Consider the following 21,757-nt stretch of genomic DNA (forward strand, 5'->3'; position numbering starts at 1 on the left):
ACAGGAACAAACCAGCAAAGGTGTGAAGACGAGAACCGATGTGCTTAGTCCCTAATGAATTATTTAACTTCAAGCAACACAGGGAAAATGATTCAAACTGTTAAAATGATCCCACAATCTTTATACACAATTATGGTTCCCCAGGTTCTAAAAAATTAAGCAAAGTATAAAGCATCCCACAACCCACATGCTTTCAATAAGCATGGAGCTGCCAATTTAGTTTTAACCCAAAAGATGTTTGAATAACTTTGCAGTTCAATCTTCAAACTCATGCATATGATCCAGAAGGTAATTAGCAGCAAGCTCCTCGTTTTTGTTGCAAGCAAAGAAGACTTGCAGCACAAGTGCTCGATCAAAGCCCATCGCTTCGAGCTGCCACAATAAGTTGAGACAAAATTACCTACTCAGGAAATCAATAAAAATGAGTACATAAAATTACTTTAATGCATGATGAAAAATTTATGACAGCTTCAAATAAAAGATTCTGCTTTTTAATCCACCAATTAGTTCAACTATCTATACCCATTCCAATTGTCAAGATGTCCAATTGTAATCCTACCTCAACAAAAATTGCACCAGAGATTTTTCAATTAATTTTATGGATTTGATAATGCAATCCATGCCAAGGTGGTCAGCTATAATGCATGATACATGAGTGTACCAAGGCAACACTGTCGGGTCATAGTTGCCATGGCAATCAAAGCCAACCAGCATCTTACTGGCACCGGGGCATGTTGCAAAACTGAAAACCAAATTCAAAATAATGGGTAAAAATAGACCTTCAAGAAATAGACCACAAGCCCCAATCCTACGTTTGAGAGAGTTTAGATTGCAGGCCCATTCTGTAGAACCCTTTTTTCCCCTTTTTTTGTGAAATGCAAGCCAACAATCAGTTGCAAAATAGTAATAGTAGATCTATGAAGTCTTGAGATTGTTTCACTTCCACAGAAATTTGAAGCCAAGTAGAAAAGATTTATATTGACATAAAACTTACTGAAAAAAAGTGAGGGTAAACAATAAAGAACTGAATTTTTTATCCCATAAAATTCTAAAACTTGCAACTTTGTGAACCGACACAAACAAGACCTATAAGCTATTGTTTAAAGGACTTCCCATGCTAGCCAGTCCTCTTTTGTTATAAAACTTCAAGATCGAGCAAAAGCTTGGGTTGTTTCTATGAAGCTAACTTGGCCTAGGCAGGAAAATTTTGCAATTGGCTTGAGTATTTGCATACCCTAGCAGTTCCATATGCTTCTTTACCAGCAAGTTGCCATTAATTCAATACAAAAGCAACTCCAATTTTCTGCTTTCTAGTTCCCACTACTAAAAGAACAGTTTCTTAAAAAACAGAACATGCTTCATGAAAAAAGGTTGGATACATTTGTTGACACTAAAGGAGCTCAATCATGCAATAAGATAATGCAAGCCAAAGATAAAGCAAATTAACATGGATCTAAGTCTGTACTAATCTAAAAAATTGGATCGAGTGTTAGCACTAGGCTGATCAGGTCTTTTTTTAAGGAGATCAACTTCCTAGGAGTCAATACCCTAGGACCAAACCCAATATGTTAAATGATCACAAAAAGTGTTGTCTTACTAGAGCATATTTTTGTTTTCTTTAATTTCTTTAAATTATTAATAGGTTGGGATCCACAAAGACCCATATATCTCATAATCACATGCTAAAATCACAACATAGGTCTGCAGGTAAAGCCATACATAATAAATTAGAAACCAATACTGATCCTGGGTAACTTGTGGCCAATCGTCAAATGAATTCTCCGCCTGTACCAATTTTTATGAGGTTTATGTGAGTTGATTAACCTGGGTTAGATTCTATTAATACTTCTCAACCTTTCTTGGCATCTTCGAAATAACTGAGGCTTAACAATTCTGTTAGATTGCTTAGACATGAATTGCTGACAAAGACAAACCAATGTCAATATGTCAATAATCAAATTGAAAGATCTCATTAAGTAAAATCGTGATGGCGTTATAAATGATATTGGCTGACATAGACAGTCACAAAACATTTGAATATTTTATTAAAATTTATTTAATAAGAGAAAGAAATACAATTTCAATTTTGCTAGCATCTACTTAGAACAACGACAAGAACTTCTCCGAATACCACAAGAACAGAATGATTAAACAATATGTTGAAGAAAAGATCAACTTACACGCTCAATGGCTTCGCGTTCCTCAGGAGTAACATTCAGTGTTTGTGGCATTCCACCAGCCAACTGACCTAGAGGGTTGCTGCTTTACATAGATTGGTAAAGGTTAGAATAAGCAACAACCTCATTAAAATTAGAAAACATGCAACAATATTCCTCACCCCTCAGTTCCTTCTGCAGGCTCATTTATCAATCGCAAAAACTCTCCCTGGTGTTCCTGAATAAGCCTCATAATCTGAGGATTCTGTTTTCCCAGCTCTTGAAGCATAGGCTGTCAATCAGAGGAAACTAGCATAAGACGCTATATTGAAATAACAAAATCATTTGACTAAGAACACTCATGGAATATGGAAGCAATAAAAAATACCTGCAAGATTTGAGGGTTTGCCTGCACCAAAGCCTGCAAAGCTCGAAACTGCACAAAATGTGAGAAATGAATTTTAAAACTCAATCTAAATTTTCTAGTCATTTGGCTTCGTATTTCATAACACAAAGAAACCTGTGGACTATTCCGTAAAAAATCAAGGCTTCCACCACCAGCATTTGACCCAACATTGGGCAGACCCTGTGAGACCAAACATAAACAAAATAGTCAACCTTTATTATGTACAAAAGGCAGAAGTTGATGGACTACAGTTGGTGCCGTTACCTGAGGAAAGAGGTCCAAAGGATTAGCATTAGGACCACCAGAAGGAACTGCAGCTTGAACTGGTTGTGGAGCCTGCGCTGGGGCATTGGTTGTTTGTTCACTTGCAGGTGCTCGTGCAACTGGTGGGGCTTCAGCATTCTCAGGAATACCCTGATATACATATATATGTCTATTAGAACACAGATTGTCATCGAGAAATTTGAACTCAAGAAAATGATTCAAATCATCTTGTTGTTTAAAAACAAGGAAGATGTAAGCACAGCCCAAAAAACACATTAGAAGTTCTTGTTAAACACTTTAGACAACTAAAAATGGGTATTTTTGGCATTGGTTACTAAAGAAATTATGCACATGCTAAAGCCAAAAATTAGTTGCAATAGAAAATTTCAGTTGGAGATGCCCTATAGAATTATTACCATATTAGAAAAAAACAGGAAGCTACACATTCAAGACACTCATTTCTCATATTTACTTAAACCACTTCTCTTTTCATAAGAGCAACCTAACATTCAATCTAAAGAGAACACCCACAAGTGAAATGTCAACTGAAGTACAGCAATTGATCTGCTTCCTGGCTTCTGACTAAACCAAATTAAAAAGGAAGATAAGATTGACGAAGAATAGAAAAGATTGAACTGATCCTTACGAAGACGAATAGAAATTGCTGAATATGAGCTAGCTCTTTAAGTCAGGCAATGATTCCCAATAAGAAATTGGTCTTACAGACATAAGGGAAGTAATTCTCTGATGAGTAGAAAAAGAAAGTTCTTGAACAATATTGCTAATCAAGGAAGAAGGGCCCAAAGTAAAAGTGGAATATGGAACAGGACAAACAGGCAAATAATAAATCTGAATCTTGTCTGCTAAGTTCATGCAGGTCTTCGTATTTGGATAAATTAAATCCATACATCAATTAGGATCAAACAATTTCCATAGTGTAAAGAGAACTGAACTGACTGAAGTGGTTCGGTGTACCTATTTGTTAAACACTAGAAGTGAAGAAAAAAATAGTGTTTAAAAACTCAAGATTTTAGCTCATGTCTTCCAAGAAGAGAAGAGCAAGCTGTTGATATCAGATTCTTAGATTTTTCCCAATAAAAACATAAATAAGCTTCTTCAGACTCTTTTTCTCCCCATAATGACTTCCAGTGTAGAAACAGACAATGGCATAAGAGTGCTTACATGGCTCATGTGGTAAGGCAAAGGTTGTTTAGAACATATATTATACTCAAATTTGCTGTGGGATGTGAACTATTGAGACCTATAACTATCCTGGGAAAAGTCAATCACAATATCAAGAGAGACAAGGAAGGAAATACAGAAATGAAACTTACAGAGTATAAATATTCAACAGCCCGTTCAGGGTTGTTATATGCAGCACGCAGGGCACGAACGACAGTGTCTCTGGCCCAAGTCCCCCCACCCATGTCAAGAATTTGTTGGATGGTTTGCTCTAAGGTATTACCAGCAACAAGATTTGATGCTGCTTGACCATATGCATCTACTTCACTGCTGCTTATAAACAGGTAAAAAGTCGATGAGAGTGATCATATAATCAGAACCAAAAGAATGGAGAACATAATGGTATATAATTCACACTTAAAAAACTAAAAAAAATTAAACAGAAAATAGCAATGGATGCACCATTTCCATAATTTTTATCAATATGTCACCCAAATTTCAAGATGAAGTCAACTGGAAGATTTGGATGTGCACCTAAAATACCTAATCAAGCACTGTTCTGTAGAACAGGTTTGTACCTAAAATAGCAACTTGTTGCTAGTGCAAGTTCTATAAACAAATCATCTAACTAATGCAGAACAACTTGAATCCACGCGTTGGATGAAGGACATAAGGGTGAATCAACAAGTCCAGTAAAATATGAGCAGAAGGAGAAGACATATTAGAATGTAAGAACCCAGAAAATGTCCAAGAATGAGGCCATAATTAAAGAAAAAAAATAGCACCACAAGAATCAAAAGAAGAGGGACAAATTGTCTAAATTTTCCCACATTGACACATTACACAACAGATGTTTCTTCTCTAGCCTGCATCATGAATAAACATATATTTAAAGTAAAAGACATGAAGTCTACCCACAAGCAAAGTTCGTCATCCCGTAGCGTACAGCTCGATATGGGCGATATATTCCGATCTGACAAGGGACTGGTAGGGGTGGTATATCAGTACACACCCATATACCATGCGTAAATACGCTCGGTATGACTCGGTACAGCTCAATACGTACCAAGCCAATAGCTAATCAGTACAACGATATGGACTTGTAAGTCGAACCATACCCATAAGGACTAAAACAATCTAATATTTGATACACTAGGACCAAAAATTACCCAAGTTGGTCTATGAGAACATAAAAGAACAGAATCTTGAGTAACCACAGACCTTTTCACAGAGTCTAATGGCAACATTCACTAAAATATTGCTTTAGGATGTTACCTTAATGCCATCATTTTTACAAGTAAACAGTGAAATATATGTAACACGTGTGAAACAATAATGCTTCTCAAATTTACATGTCAAATATACAGTTGGATAATTCCCTCCAATCAATTTATGAACCTTTATCAAATGAGAAAGTGAAACTCCCAAACAAAATAAACTTAGCAATGCACATATCATAACAGTTCTATTAAAAAGTTGATGCAGTAAAATGTCTAACTACAGATTGCGTCCAACTGCTGTATAATGCCAAGAATTAGAAAGCACAAACAAGGACATTAAGTCCCTTTAAGAAAAACAGGACTACAGAACCATTTTCAAAATGAGTGAAAAATGGTGACTTACGATATGGTAGCCACAGGAGTTGCAGCAGTTGGAGCTGGTGTACTTGCAGGTACACTGCTTAGTGAAGCAGGGCAACACGACAAAACAAAATCTTAATAATCAGAATATGTACAAAGCAACTAAATATGATAACCCAAAGAAATAAGCATATGACCATAAAAGACTTACAAAGGCAATGTTGCTGAAGGTGCTTGAGATGGAGCAGATGCTTGTGCTGAAGGGACGGGAGGTGCAGTATTAGTAGGTGGAGCCTACACAAGAAAACAGAATCATGAAGCTTTCAAAAATATTGATGCAATGTTAATATCACGCATGTGTACAGCAAGCGCAAGAAATCCATTAAATGCAACACTTCTTCAGAGCTTCAGCATTTTCATAAATTGCTTACATTTTAAAGCATCATAGGGTGAAACCCATCATAGTTCAATATGTTACAATTCAAGCATCTAATCCAACAGAGACAAAGACGGGATAGAAGAGGAGTCTGTATGCAGCTTCCTTGCTTTTTTCCTCCTTCACCCCTCTTTCATTTTTGTTTATTTTAATGGGACAATTGGTGCCAGCATACCATAAAAGTTTGATAAGGAATGGGAATATCACCATTAAGGCAATCGACACAACAACCACAAATAAACTCTTCCAAGTCAAGAATATTTATTCTTCATTCACTAAATTTACATTCACCTCCCGCCTACCAGTAGAACTTGAAACAGAATAATATCTAGGTGTGTATATCCATAACTGTAATCCTCAATGATGCAGCAGTGTAATGCGGCATTCATATAAGAACCAGCATCAGCTATCATTTCAAACCAAACATGCAATGTACATCAAGCTTCATCATAAAACATCCCAAGAATATGCATCAATAGATTATAGCCAAGAGAACATGTTATATGTGGTCACATGCAATACAATGTAATCCATATTACAGGTAGAAGAATTAAAATTATGCCATGATATTTACTAGACTGTCAAAAGAGTAGTTTCTGCAATAATCTAAATATAACAGAAGCAATCAACCCATATGTGCTTCAACCTTCAAGTGCTCTTCGACGGCTAATAGACAAGGGCCAATTTTTGGTCTTGTGGCAGAAATCCAGTAATTAGCACAGATAAGTTTTCCTAGTAGTAATATTTGATCTACTAATCAGTAGAATAGCCAACTAAAAATGCACCAAGAAATGCTAAGACCAATCGAAGATGGAAATTAATTGATCTAGGTAAACCTCAAAGCTTCCTAATCAACATCATGTTTTCCAACAACAATAATAATGATAAATTTACAGGGTTCTCTTTCATACTATGTCCTATATGCACAATAAACACAAGTGTGAAAATTTGGAGACTGAACTTGACAAATTTAAATGCCAAATAATTTGTTCCTAATGACAAGAATGTTTCATTTTCGATTCATGTCTGCACGAAACATATAAGCACCCAAGGAAGTGTAGGTAATTTCAAACATCTGCTATTGTTTTTGGAGTGTTTATTATCCACATAGAATTGGAAGTATATTTTAGACACGAGCAGAACAAAGAGAGAAAGATACAGTTAGGAAGATTGTTATATCATTCATTCATGCACTGTCTTCTTACCTGACTTGCAGGTGCTTGTACAGTGGTCGATGCTCCACTAGATGAGCCCTTAGTCTGCAAGGGTAAAAGGATACAGCACACTTAGAAACCATTCATAATGTACTCTGAATATTATTAATTCAGTAAACATCACATCTTAATCATCTATAGAATTTCCATGTGATCGCCAATCATGACTTATATCTAAGAAAAGCATTAAACAATGCAAAAAAAACAGGAAAAAAGTGAAGATAAACACAGGCATAGAAAGAACCATTCATGTGAAAGCATTCACTAAATTTACATTCACCCTCATGCGTACCAGCAGAACTTGAAAAACAGAAAGATATCTAGGTTTGTATATTCATGACTGTAATCCTCAATGATGCAACAGTGTAATGCGGCATTCATATAGGAACCAGCATCAGCTATCATTTCAAACCGAACACACAATGTACATCAAATTTCATCATAAAACATCCCAAGAATGTGCATCAATAGCTTATAGCCAAGAGAACATGTTATATGTGGTCCCATGCAATACAATGTAATCTATATTATAAGTGTGAAAATTTTGAGACTGAAATATTGTTTTTCAAACTTGACAAGTTTAAATGCCAAATAACTTGTTCCTATGACAAGAATGTTTCATTTTCCATTCATGTCAGCACAAAACATATAAGCACCCAAGGAAGTGTAGGTAATAGCAAACATTTGCTATTGTTTTTGGAGTGTTTATTATCCACAAAGAATTGGAAGTATATTTTAGATACAAGAGCAGAACAAAGAGAGGAATATACAGTTAGGAAGATTGTTATATCATTCATCCATGCATTGTCTTCTTACCTGACTTGCAGGAGCTTGTACAGTGGTCGATGCTCCACTAGATGAACCCTTAGTCTGAAAGGGTAAAAGGATACACCACACTTAGAAACCATTCATAATGTACTCTGAATATTATTCATTCAGTAGGCATCACATCTTAAGGTCTCAAACATCTATAGAATTTCCATGTGATGGCCAATCATGATTAATATCTAAGAAAATAATTAAACAATGCAAAAACAGAAAGAAAAAAAATGTGAAGATAAACACAGGCATAGAAAGAAGCATTCATGTGAAAAGCATTTAACTCACTGACAACAATATTTTTCCAAAAACTGAATATACGGACATTGCCACTCAGATTGTTGGCGCATGGTCAGCACCTGCAAGGTTTATCCCATGTACAGAGAGCAATGTCCTTATTCTTACCCTTACAAGTATGACCATGCATTTCAACATGACTTAAGATTGCTCTAGTTAAACCTCAGAAAAATATTTACCAACCACAAAAAATTCTAAACACCACCTGTTCCTAGTTAATGTGCTCTGAATAAAATTACCAGTGAAAGGGAAGAAAAATTATGTTCTTCCACATAAACAATACACCAAGTAAAAGATAAATATAGGTCAAACTGATAAATTTTCATATCTGAAGGAGAAAAACTAGTTGATAATGATTGTTACACCTCAAATTAACAAATAAATAAATATTTATATAATATTACCAAAAGAAATCACACAAGAACATAAAATTTTTATGGAGGCCTCCTAATTTGATAGTCACACAAGTAGTGCACATAAAGAAAAACCTAGTAAATGCCAATACAACAACAATAATAATAGTAAGCTGAAACAGCCCAATTATTTGGGTCTTTTTCCTGCCATTGAATACTGTTTACAGCATACCGCTAGTAAAATTAAAGCAGCCACTATAAGAGAGCAGTGCTAATTGCTGAAAAGATGCTAAGGAGCTCAATGGCTCTTCTCTGTAAAGAAATGCTAAAAAAATGTTAATTGTCTTGGAAAAATTTTATTTTTTTAAGAATTCTGAATCCTGCCAAGTATAAAATGCTTAAGAAGTTCCATTAAGGTGTCTTCTCTTCACTGTACATGTTTAGTTACATATAAATTAAGAATTCCATGTGATTTTGTAGTAAGAATGCCATTACACATGGAAGCACCTGTGCAGTCAACTTAACAAAAGATTCATGTGACTTTGTCACAACATAAGTGCAGTAAATGTACATACAATAAAAGACTTAAATAAATTTGTGGGATCAAAATAATTAGGATTCACCAGATAGTGGGTTTGTCCTATATCCTTCCCACCAGATAAAGAACACCCAGAAAAGAGAGCTTGCCTCTCCCTCCAACTACTAGTGAAGCAGGAGTACAATATCCTATATTTTTCTCTTACTGGAAACCAGCAACATAGTAGCAAATGGTAAATCATCTTAGCTTCTAAAAGAAGCTCAATGGTCAAAATACTTCAACAATCAGTCACAGGTCCACAAATATAAGAATGTTAAGCATCAGAAGATAGTCACAAGAGCTAATGGCTACCTTACTCAGCATTATAACAAGAAAAGTGCTTTCACAAACTTTATTCTCATCCAGTGTAGTATCATCTTTAAGAATCTTCCCTTGATGTATAAGCATCTGCTGTTCAGCTGGATAAACAGTTTTTCCTTGAGATGTCTCGATATATCTTTTCACAGCAGCAACCTGCAGAGCAACCATACCACAATGATTACTGTTCAGACAGTTAAGTATGCAAACTAAATATAATTGAGGCAAAAGACAAGAAATAAAATAAAACTAATCTAGTTGTGACAAAGGTTAGAGTTCTAGAACAATCCTAACTGCATCTGAAGGCAAGGCTCTATTCTGCATGTCCGTATCCACATGAGTGTACCAGTGCATTTAATCATCGTCTCAAATCAGCAAGACATGCAAAGGCATAAACTCTAGGAAGAAGGGACAAATAGGTATGAAAAAATGATGATTGGAAAGGAGAGACAAGATAAAAATGATAACTAAATTCTTGCAACATGTCCTGCTAACTAGTGCATAATCTACTGTGAACGACCAGTAATGCTTGCAATATATCTTTCTTCCAAACATAAGCATTCAATTAAAATACTTAACACATGAAATGTATCTTGATAACTAGTGCATAATCTACTATGAACGACCAATAATTGTTACATCAGATAAGCTCACTGCCGACCCATGCTAGCTGCCCTGTACCAGAGTGAAACTTGCTCATCCATTTCTGACATACACGGGCAGGCGATAATCCATAAGAGACAATTGAACTCCGTTCACTCAGCTCTTCACTTGCTGCTTTTCTAAATCAATGAGTTAGACCTAGATCTATTCACTTCTAAATTTCCAAACACATCTAGAACAGTACAAACTACCATGATTATTTTACACCGTCTAGATTTGTTTCTCAAATCATGACCCTTCTTGCTTATCCACCACTAACAATGACTTATGTCTAACATCACCAGTCAAGATTTTTTCCCATACATCCCCTTGACCCTCCCAAAATCTCACATAGCAAGTAAAGGTCTAATCATAAGCATCAAACCTCCAATGACAAAATTCATAATAAACCTGAGTCCAACAAATGATCTCTCTTCCCCAAATACCTTCTCCCAGGTTAAAGTTGTCAACAGATACAACATGGTTGCTTGAGACATCAACTGTAGTTTATGCAAGGGTCAAGCAATAAAGTAAAAACCCGCACTGAGCAAAACATAACCAGTCCAATTGGCAAACCCTACTAAATTATCCCTTCATTGTGCAGACAACCCTAAACAACCCCAAAACCAATATCCCAAGAAGTATGCCCTAATTTTAAAGAAACGAAACAATTCCACAGGAGGCAACCCAGATTTCTTCGACTACAAGATCTTTCCTAAACCCTACTGCCCAAAATTTCAGCCTCCCATCCACGTCAGAATCACGCCCAAATTGGGTTCAAGCAATCAGCAAGGGCAATCAAATTGGCAGAATTATAAGCAGGCAAAGATCAAAAGATAACAAAGAAAGACCAGTCGATTCGCCAACGAAAAAGGATCGCATCTAGGGCGAAGATAGGACGGGGGGCGGTGGTACCGTGTCCTCGGGCTTCACATCGATCTCGAAGTTAGTGCCCTTGAGAGTCTTGACGAAGATCTTCATCCTGCCCTGTTTCGCTTCCGCAACCGCTGCTATCTCTCTCTCCGCCTCTCTCGCGAGGGTTGATAGTGCCGCGACTCCGACGAAAGCGAGGGGCGAGGGGCGAGGGCTAGGCGAAAGGGCAGGCGATCGTTTTATGTATTTATAGAGCAATAGGATAAACACCGAAACAGCAGTGGGTAAAAATTATTCCTTCCGGATTGGTGCCCCGCTGGGTCCGACAAATATCCCGCCAATAAGAACGCAGTTTTTTGCTATTGATGTTTCAGATCAAACACGGTAATCCGTCGAGAACGCGATTTTTACTGTTTTCTTTCCGGATACGTCTTTCGTCCGCGTAAAAAAACAAACCCTCCTGCATCCGTCCTTGGAAAAGAGGGTAGGAGGGGGTAACGCCGATGAATGAAGTGGTGGGGGTGGACTTCGGCGACTGCAGTATACCCGGACTCGAAACTTTGTGAATGATGTGGTGGGACCCATCTCTGTTTTGTGTCACACCGTGAGAGTGCATTCTTCGGGGTATAGCTGGCCGCGACCCATCGGTGGGCGAGTAATGATTGGCGTCTTTTTATGATATTTATATTTATTTGTTATGAGATGAAAAATATGGAATCGGGCTATTATTGGGTGTTTGGTTGTATTCCGTGGAATACATGGAATCCATGTTCTTTATCGGACCTCGGTGCAAAGTAAATGGATCTCGTGGATGTTGGAACAACATCCGTCGTATTCCACCCGGTAAACATCCTTTGCGTATGATATGTATGCAATGGTAGCACGAGACAAGTATTAGCAATTAAGGTAAGAAAAAATTAAATATTATAACTCGTAATCATTCAGAAAAACACTACAAGTATAAATTATAATATTAATTATTTCGTTATTATTTATCTAGTTAAATTTTACACCGATTATGCATGAAATGTTTCACCTAACAAATGCCAATCAGCCCACTAAATTCGTAATTGTTTCGTATGAAAATACATGTACAATGACGAAAAAAAAGACCTTTGATCCGACCATCACGAATAAAGTTTCTACAAAATAATTTAGAAATCTTTTAATGTTATTATGATCAACATTTATGGGAATAATGATATGGTCCACATCTCGGAGTAAAAAACTCAATACTACAATATCACGTGATCGATATATAGTAAATTATTCTTTTTTTAGTATTTATGTTATATATGGTTAAAACCTTATACCCGTAACAAATTGAAAGGTCCATCAAAACTATGTATTTTTCTTAAATATTATGCTAATTAAAGTGTCTTTAAATATTTTGATCCATCAGCTAAAAGAATTTTTATTTCTAGCTATATTTTTCCTTATAAATCATTTGAATCTCTTTTACTTAAACTAACTTTCAATAAATTTATTGATTATGTCATATAAATTCATGAGCCATCCTATATTATCATTGCTCTTTAGGTGGAAACATCAATCACACCCATTGATGTAAATACTTTATCTATTCAATATCCACTAGGTTCTTTATCTGCCTAATAAACAATATGTCATCTCATCCATACAGTCGTCACATGAGTGTGTCATCAATAAGAAGAATTTATAGAAATATTTGGTTTTAATATCTCATATTTTAAATTCTTCTTAAACAACACATCCTAGAGATGTTATTAATCATACACCAATTCATCCGATGATTACTAGATCCAAAAATTAAGTCTTTAAACTAAATAAAAAAAAATTATTTTTGTAAACTAATCCTAAATATTAATTTCTAACTCTTCTACTATCAATCAAGCCTTAAAAAATTTTGAATAATGAGTAATAATATTAGAAGAATATAATGGTTTATTATGAAATAATATATTGAACTTAATCACACCTCATCTAAATCAAAACCTTATATAGTACAAATCAGTTTTTCATATCAAACAAAATCCTTATGTGTCCATTAATAAGTATAAAGCAAGACTTATTATAAAGCGATTTCATCAATATCCAAGTCTTGAGTACTACGACACTTTTAACCCAGTTGTGAAGATAATAATAGTTTATATTATTTTATGTTTTATCCTCTTTAACAATTGGAAACTTTGATAGTTGGATTTGAATAATATATTTCTTTATGGTTATATTTCTGAAGATATATTTATAAGGTAACCTCAAAGCTTTATTAATTAAAATCTTCCATGACATATCTATAAGTTGCATAAAATTCTTTATGGTCTCAAGTAGTCCCCTCATGATCGGTATCATAAATGTTGAACACATTGAGTCTTAGTTGAATTTCATAATTCTTAATTTGATAATTTATTATTCATTTATTCTCATGAGGGCATAATTATGTTTTTACCAAATTAGTAATAATTAATAATTTTATTTAATAGTTTGGAAATAAATATTTTTATCAAAGATCTTGAAGCCAATATTATTATTATGCCAATCTTTAAAATTATTTCTCTTACCTTATCTAATAATGCTAATCTCAGTGACGCCACCGTGTATCATCAAGTTGTTGACGATCTACATTCACTTGTCCATACATTCCATATACATTGAATAAATTTTCTTAACTAATGCATAAGCTTAACCATTGAACAACTATTAAATATTTTCTCTAGTACTTAAAGGGTATTATTGATCATGGCTTATTTCTCTGAAAGGACTCTCGTATTTTATTTTATGTATTTTTTGATATCAATTGGACATGTAATGAGGATGATAGGACATCTACTAGTACTTATTTCGTATTTCTTGGTTACAATCCAATATATTAGAGTTCCAATAAATAAATTTCTCTTGCGAGATCTTCGATTGAATATCAAGCGATTGCTTTTCTATTTATCGAACTTTATTGAATTCAATGATTGCTATATAAACTATGTCACATTCTCTAATTCTCTATCTATACATTGTGATAATATCGAGATAACATATTTATGTGCTAATCATGTATTTTACTCTCGAACTAAACACATAATTATCTATTTTTAGTTTGTTCATGACAAGGTTAAGAATGGTAAGCTACGTGTCTCTAATGTCTTATCTTCTAATCAATTTGTAAATCCTCTTACTAAGTTTTTATTTTACCAGTAATTCCTTCTACTACGGTCCAGGATTAATGTCTCCACTAAGAACACCATCTTACGGGGTTATATTTGAAAATATATTATTAAGAAAAATAAATCATAATAAATTTATCATAATTCTTTTAGTATTTAAATAATATATTACCATGATTCTAGATCATAAAAATTATGATATCATATGATTATGATTCTATCAAATAATGAGTATCATGATCTCAACATGATCTCCTATGTTATAAAATGATTTAGATGAATATTTTTTATATTTTATTATTAATTTAAAATTATATAATTGTTATATTTTATAATATCTCCCTATGTTATAAATTTATGTTTAATATTAATAAAATTAAAGTTACTCATTTCTTTCATTCTTTTCCCATCCTCTTAGCAAAGGAAAGGATCGTGTACAATACATGGAAATTAGAATAGGGTCCATTGAATTCTTCTAATCAAGAATCCTTTATACAACATACATGTTTGGTTAATGATATCATGAGATACGTATTTGTAATTAAGGTAAAAAATAAAAATTATAAATAGCAATCATGAAAAAAAAACTAGAAATTGCAATTAATAGCCATAGAACAAAAACAAACACTACAAGTAGCAATTATAATAGAAGAAAAACCAACTAAAAATTGCAAGTAGCCATAAGATGAAGTATATGGATTTCATTCATTGGATTCAGTGAACTATATTCCGTGCAATCCATGGGATCTGTATTCTTTATCCGTCGTCCAAGCAAAGCAAAGGAAGTGGATCGCGTGCAAGTTTGGACCATGGTCCATTTAATTCCATACGTGTACATAACATCCTTGTAAATAATAAATGTTTGATAGATGATAGCAAGAGATACCTATTAGTAATTAAGATTTAAAATATAGAAATTAAAAGTAGAACGATGGAAAAAAAAAACAAAACACTACAAGTAGCAATTATATAAGAAAAACAAACTAAAAATTGCAAGTAGTAAATATAGAAAAAAAAAACCCTAACAAGGGGTAAATTCATTTGGAAGAACCTCTAATTGTATCCTTTTTTTTTTTTGTGTGTGTTTCCTTTCATAGTATCTCTATTTTCAAAGAACCCTTAATTTTCAAAATAACAAACGTAAAATTCAACTATTCTTTTATCATTTTCTCCTCTCTCTCTCTCTCTCTCTCTCTCTCTCTCTCTCTCTCTCTCTCCCATTTTCATAACCATTATTTGTGTCAACTCTCTCGATATTGAGTGACACATTCTTCATCTTTTCTTTAAAAATATTTCTTAATATTAGGCTTTAATAGGGAGAAAGAGAAGAAGACTTGAAATTTTAAAAATATATATGTTATAAAGTCAACACAAGATTAATATGATTTGATACTTTCCATCTACATCTATGAATAATATTAAATTCTTAAAATCAATTAGAAAGTCCTTAAATTCTTAGAGAGCACCTATATAAACAAACACACCAAAACCTAAATACATTATATATTTATAGAATAATCAAATCCTTATTTTTAGAATTTTCTTGATTCACTGAGACACTTTCTCCAAGGATTGGAAACCCCAAAACACTTGCCCATCCCAACACTTAAACAATGACTAGTTTAAATGTATTGTAATTTTGATTAGCTTAATTCTATTGCCATGTAATGATTCTTTGTATGTTTGGTACATCCATTTGAGTCAGCCTGCACACGACACGCTAACACTCTATCGGTTTTCCATAATAGTAGCACACACTGAGATTGCAGAAATCGATAACGTATGACGATCGTATACAAAGTGGTCGGTCCCCTTTGTTGTGAGCTTACATAGTAGGATCAAGCGAAGAGGGAAGGGAAGGTGTTGATGGCAGTGAAACAAGATGCATATAAGACCAGACCCCGATTCATGTATGATAGTGCCGTCCCATCACGGCCAGTTTGTGTTGACCAATACAGTGACACTCAAAACAGGAATCCTTGTCATGTCACTCCATGTTTAAGCCATTCGGTAACTTTTACAAAGAAAGGTTTCAAGGAAAACAGTGGAAAATGGAATGCGGTCAATTCCTTGTGGGAGGGAGATTTAGTGGGTCGGATGCGATGAACAAAGAGATACTGCTGCCGGAGCATTTCCCTTTGCTGCTTGTTACCTCAAACGTCAGTGGAAGCACAAAGGCAACCACACAATGCATGGGAGAATAAAGTCAATGGAAGCATGTAGATGAGTCGGTCAAAATGTGCAGTGAGATGTTCCCTCTTTGATGCAAGGTTAAGGCCTTTTGCATATAACGTGGGATTCGCTGCTAATGGCTAAATCTTTTCTGGGATGTAGTGCATTAATTCTGGGGGTAGCAGATAGATAATGATTAGGATTCCTTCATTCATTACATCGAAAAAGTGTGGAGAGTCGTCATCTCATCTACCTTACTGGGGCATGCAGTCATACACCGATGCATCATCCTCCCCCCCCCCCCTCCCTCCGTCTCTCTCTCTCTCTCTCCATAGATTTGTGCTTTTATTTAATGAAGGAAGTATACTTCGATCGAGGTTTATAAAGAGGAGCCACCGAGTGTGTTTGTGGCTGGTCTTAAACCCTTCTTCCCTTCTTCCTTCTTCTCTCTCTCTCTCTCTCTCTCTCTCTAGATTTGTATCCATGGGTGTCATACTGCTGATAACAGGCCTGGTTCTTCTTATCTTTATTCTGAGAGCAGCATGGGTCACTTTCTCCTGGTACTACTGGATTCCTAGGCGAATCAGGAGGGTTATGGCAAAGCAAGGAGTTCATGGCCCCAAGCCAAAATTCCTGGTTGGGAACCTCAAAGACAGCGCTGCCCTCGTCACCAGCTCGACTTCTTCTGACATGGAATCGATCAGCCATGACATCGTTGGCCGTCTGATGCCTCATTATGTCCTCTGGTCCAAACTCTACGGTACTCCAATCTCCTCTCCCGCCCTCTCTCTCTCTCTCTCTCTCTCGTTCATGGAGGTATGCATCATCTTGTCTGACGAAGGTTTGGGTCGCCGGCGAGTGCATGTACAGGGAGGACATTCATATACTGGTACGGCAGTGAGCCGCGGTTGTGCCTGACGGATCCTGACATCATCAGGGAGCTCCTCTCCTCCAAATATGTGCAGGTCTCTGGCAAGTCCTGGACCCAGCGGCAAGGGTCGAAGCACTTCATTGGGCAGGGTCTGTTGATGGCTAATGGCAGCAACTGGAACCACCAACGTCACGTCGTCGCCCCGGCCTTCATGGCAGACAAGCTAAAGGTACGCATATCACTACAAACATCCTGCGCATCGTTTTGGATAGACGACAACTGTCGGTCTCAACGAAAAAATATGATGGCATTATCACCAGACTCGTGTTGGGTACATGGTGGACTGCACTAATAGACTCATCACATCTCTGCGCGATGCTGTCGGGTCCGGCAACGATGAGGTGGAGATCGGAGCCTACCTGACTCGGCTAACCGGAGATATCATCGCCGGCACCGAGTTCGGCAGCAGCTACGAGAATGGAAGGCAGATATTCCAGCTCCTTGAGCAACTGCAAAACCTCACGGCTCGAACCAGCCGCTACATTTGGATTCCAGGTAACAGGTGAGTCTCGTTTCACGTACTCTTTGATGCATTCATTCCTCTTCACGTCCCTCCATCTCCGACATGTCGATCTATCACTGTCTGCAACTCCAGTTGGCTTTTTGATTCTGGCAACTGGCATCCACATCGAACAGCAGACTCGCATTGTTTATTCCGGTCTTTGAGCCTAATGTTTGATTGTTTGCAGGTTCTTTCCTAGTAAGTTCTCCAGGGAGATCAAGGAGTTGAACAGGAAAGTGGGGAAACTGCTGATGGACTCCATTCAGAGCCGCAGAGATGTCGCCGAGATCGGAAGGAGCTCGTCGTATGGCAATGGCCTGCTCGCGACGCTGTTAGCTGAGACCCAGAAGAGGACTAATGGGTTTAGCTACAGCCTCCAATTAGTGATCGACGAATGCAAGACCTTTTTCTTCGCAGGACATGAGACTTCGGCTCTACTCCTTACCTGGGCCATGATGCTCCTCGCGACGAATCCGGCATGGCAGGAGAAGGCCCGTGCTGAGGTAGCTCAAGTTTGCGGCGACGACCCTCCATCGTGGGAACATCTTCCCAAGCTCACCGTGGTAAGCAATTCACCCACCTGGATCAGGAAGCCCTTGCAAAGATCAATACGTTTGGGCTTACATTGCATCTGCTTCTGCGTCCGTCGCAGCTGAACATGATAATTAACGAGACGCTGAGGCTGTATCCGCCGGCGAGCCTTCTGCCACGGATGGCATTCGAGGACATCAAGCTGGGCGACCTTCACATTCCAAAGGGCCTGTCGCTTTGGATCCCGGTGCTGGCGATCCACCATGACGAGGAAATATGGGGCAGGGATGCGCATGAGTTTAAGCCGGAGAGGTTCGCCGGAAAATCCTTTTCTATAAACCGATACTTCCTGCCCTTCGCTTCGGGGCCCCGAAACTGTGTGGGTCAGACCTACGCCATGATGGAGGCCAAGATAGTCTTGGCCATGCTCCTCTCCAGCTTCAGCTTCACCATCTCTAAGAACTACCGGCACGCGCCGATCAACGTCCTCACATTGAGGCCCAAGCATGGCGTTCCCATTCACCTGACACCCCTCAAGCCATAGCAAATCTTGCGAAGAGAATGTAAAGCAATATGAGTTCCATGCAATACAAACTCGCCTAATAAGATTAGGTTAGATCGTCAGTTGTGCATTTTGAAGCACATCTGATAAGAACGATCAAGTTTTCTTCATCCATTTTGAGATGTTTGATATGTCTCTGAAATGAATATTCGATATGCTTTCCAAAAGTAAAAAGAAATTGCAATGCTCTCTCTCTCTCTCTCTCTCTCTCTCTCTCTCTCTCTCTCTCCATTAAACAATGCGGAAGGCAATGCAGTTAGGGACAGAGAAGAGTGGATAAGCCCCATAAAGCTGTAAAGAAATAGCTGAGCTGCATGTGAGACATCTTCTGATGCACAACACAACGTTTATTATATTCTCCCACGACATGTTAAAATTAGTGTCAAGTACTCAGCTTTGACTTAAAATATGGAAGGCTGCATAACAACGTCCTCAGGTTTACTGCACTCTCAGTATCTTTATGGCTGCAAATCCGCTCAACCAACAGTCCTTTCCACCCAATTTAGTGATTCTACTAGCAACCATTTGTCAGATCGTTCAGAGTCAACGCAAGAAATCTTACTGTCTCTTCAGGTAAAGTCAATTTTCTTTTACCAGTAAGCAGTTCCCCATGTCTCTCTGCTTCTGACTATAGCAGTCAAGTGTTCTCCATCAGCTCCATCAATCTCTCTGCTTTTGACTTTTGCAGTCAAGTCTTCTCCATCTAACTCTCTGCTTTTGACGAACGTCAACGCAACAATTGTGAGGATCAAAATGCTACATATTATGCACAAGCAGGAGAGTCAAAATGAGTGCAATGCCAAGTAAGAAGTCGAACCCAATCGACCCCGTTCATAGTACTTGCATCATCTAATAAGTGGGCAACTTGTTGGCATCCGCAGGCATAAAACACGGAACTAATAGCTGTGACTTTATGCAATACATACAGATCTGAACAAGCTGTAGAAACACTCAGCATAGAAATTATTATCCTCGACTCACATCATCCGTGCTGCATGCATGTTTACTCTCCTGGAGCTGTAGCTTGTACCAAAAAGAAATCCAAAACAATTCCGGGATTGATTCCATCGTTGGATTTGATGAATACTTAAGTAGCAGTCAAACCAAGGGATAGTGTAAGCTTAGGGTGGCATAGATTCTTGTGGGCTTGCACAGAGAAGGCCACAGTATTGATGAAGGTGGAGATGTGATGATGGCCAATCAAGAGATATGATTCTTTGGGGGGGAAAGGAAAGGAATGGGGAGCCGGAGATGGTATGTGAACTGGCCACCACGCACTCACTCTTACATTATTCTCGATCTACATTGGCCTGTGAGGTTAATTATTGTGATAAGGACAGAGGAAGACATACCATTATAATGATTAGAAGGCAACGAGCTCATCATCAATGCTTTCTTTTGCACGAGTGGGTGGGCGAAGTGTGATCAAAAGGGAGAGGCAATATACAAGTGAAGGATCGCGATGCCTCGTGCACCAAAAGGTTCCTCCGGAGGGCTTTTGCCAACACCCATTGCGCAAGCTATGGGTGCCAAACAGTGGATGGACACGCACTGCCTACTGCTAGAAAACAGGCAGGCAGGCATGCACATAGATTGCAGAAGCCATTGTTTAGTACTCTTCTTCACTCGAGGAGAGAGACACACACACTTCTGCTCTCCATTTCCTCTTTGCCTTTTCTACTGCAGATGGCCTTCACCTCCTTCCACTCCTTTTGGTAGAACTCAAAAAACTACAATATATAAATATATGATATATATTAATCGAAGAGTGAGCAAGAAATAATGCCTTATTAAGCACTATTTTATCAACTTAAGATTCGAAAAGACGATTAAACTTTGAAGGAATGATTATACGTAAATTCTCTTTATATGTGATGTAGATAGCTAAGGTGTGTAATCTTATTTTTTGACTTTTGATCAGAACTAATCTGATTTGAAACCTATGGATACTGAAGTGGCCTATGAAAAATTCATAGTGTTCTTCCCTTTGAGAAAAGGAATGGTCAGAACGAGTCAGGTAACTTTTTGTTTTACTTTTGAGCCCAGTGAATCGAGTCAACATGACTAAATAATTGGATCTCACGTTTGCACTGATTTGGGATGGGAATTTTATTGAGATTTTATGAATCAAGATCTTGAAGAGGAATACTTAGTTAAAGAAGTATGATGATTGAGAATCTTTTGTTCATATGACTTGAAATAAAAGAATTAGGAGGATCAATTACCAACAAAATCACAGCAGCAAACTCATTGGAAATGCAAGATATTTTATCAGATCTCATGATGCAAACTGAATATTTCTTGGAATGATCACCAAAAGAACTATCCATCCTAAAGTATAAACATTTTATTTATCTCCTTTTTCCAAGAAACAAATCTGGACAATTGTCATTGGTTTTGATAATTAATTTATTAACTTCATAAACCCATATTATTAGGTCAAAATACTTGGTTTTGGATTAATGATGATAAATCTACTCTAATTTGATCTACTTTATTCTTAGTCGTAAATATTTTATCTACTTCAGATTTCTCATAAAATTCTAAAACCTTACTAACTCTATACAATAATGTGTTTGCACCTCGGGGGGTTGATTCTAATATCATTTGTCATGATTCATTTCTGATGATTTAATTTACTCATTGATTTAACATACGAGTGTTAAATAATTAAGAATTAATAAAAAAAAAATCTATGTTGTTAAGATGGATATATCAATATACTACGAAAAATAAAAAATAAATTATTTTTTATTTATAAGCAATCGTGTGATAAGATGATACGAGGAGAGAGAGATATATATA

At 36.8% G+C, this 21,757-nt stretch overlaps 2 protein-coding genes across 3 annotated transcripts; one reads left to right on the forward strand and one right to left on the reverse strand.

The window, feature by feature from the left end:
• Window positions 1-23: 23 nt before the first annotated feature.
• On the reverse strand, window positions 24-11,348 carry LOC135582413 (ubiquitin receptor RAD23d-like). Of its 2 annotated transcripts, none has more exons than XM_065098560.1 (13): window positions 11,160-11,348; window positions 9,597-9,758; window positions 8,055-8,108; window positions 7,230-7,283; window positions 5,800-5,882; window positions 5,632-5,685; window positions 4,161-4,335; window positions 2,827-2,976; window positions 2,677-2,742; window positions 2,545-2,592; window positions 2,339-2,448; window positions 2,181-2,259; window positions 24-372 (listed from the first exon to the last, which is right to left on the reverse strand). In XM_065098560.1, the coding sequence occupies exons 1-13, from the start codon at window positions 11,223-11,225 to the stop codon at window positions 256-258; spliced, it is 1,218 nt and encodes a 405-aa protein (XP_064954632.1). In that variant the 5' UTR covers window positions 11,226-11,348; the 3' UTR covers window positions 24-255. The 2 variants fall into 2 exon arrangements, with proteins under 2 accessions (XP_064954632.1, XP_064954631.1); XM_065098559.1 differs by having other exon boundaries at window positions 4,161-4,338; window positions 11,160-11,347.
• A 5,473-nt stretch (window positions 11,349-16,821) lies between these two features.
• Window positions 16,822-19,076, forward strand: LOC103977576 (cytokinin hydroxylase-like). The gene is made up of 5 exons (XM_009393131.3): window positions 16,822-17,186; window positions 17,297-17,526; window positions 17,618-17,859; window positions 18,047-18,422; window positions 18,512-19,076. The coding sequence occupies exons 1-5, from the start codon at window positions 16,910-16,912 to the stop codon at window positions 18,932-18,934; spliced, it is 1,548 nt and encodes a 515-aa protein (XP_009391406.2). The 5' UTR covers window positions 16,822-16,909; the 3' UTR covers window positions 18,935-19,076.
• The last annotated feature ends 2,681 nt before the right edge of the window (window positions 19,077-21,757 follow it).

This window comes from Musa acuminata, chromosome BXJ2-3 (assembly GCF_036884655.1).
Source record: "Musa acuminata AAA Group cultivar baxijiao chromosome BXJ2-3, Cavendish_Baxijiao_AAA, whole genome shotgun sequence".
Taxonomy (NCBI): Eukaryota; Viridiplantae; Streptophyta; class Magnoliopsida; order Zingiberales; family Musaceae; genus Musa; species Musa acuminata.

Bases quoted from the DNA above. Each gene is read 5' to 3' on its own strand.
- LOC135582413 (XM_065098559.1), bottom strand. From the start codon at position 11,225: ATGAAGATCTTCGTCAAGACTCTCAAGGGCACTAACTTCGAGATCGAT. The intron at 2,593-2,676 runs GTTTCTTTGTGT...CATTTTGTGCAG, and splicing joins TTTTACGGAATAGTCCACAG to TTTCGAGCTTTGCAGGCTTT. The intron at 373-2,180 runs GTAAGTTGATCT...TTATTGTGGCAG, and splicing joins AACGCGAAGCCATTGAGCGT to CTCGAAGCGATGGGCTTTGA.
- LOC103977576 (XM_009393131.3), top strand. From the start codon at position 16,910: ATGGGTGTCATACTGCTGATAACAGGCCTGGTTCTTCTTATCTTTATT. The intron at 17,187-17,296 runs GTACTCCAATCT...GTGCATGTACAG, and splicing joins CCTCTGGTCCAAACTCTACG to GGAGGACATTCATATACTGG. The intron at 18,423-18,511 runs GTAAGCAATTCA...CGTCCGTCGCAG, and splicing joins ATCTTCCCAAGCTCACCGTG to CTGAACATGATAATTAACGA.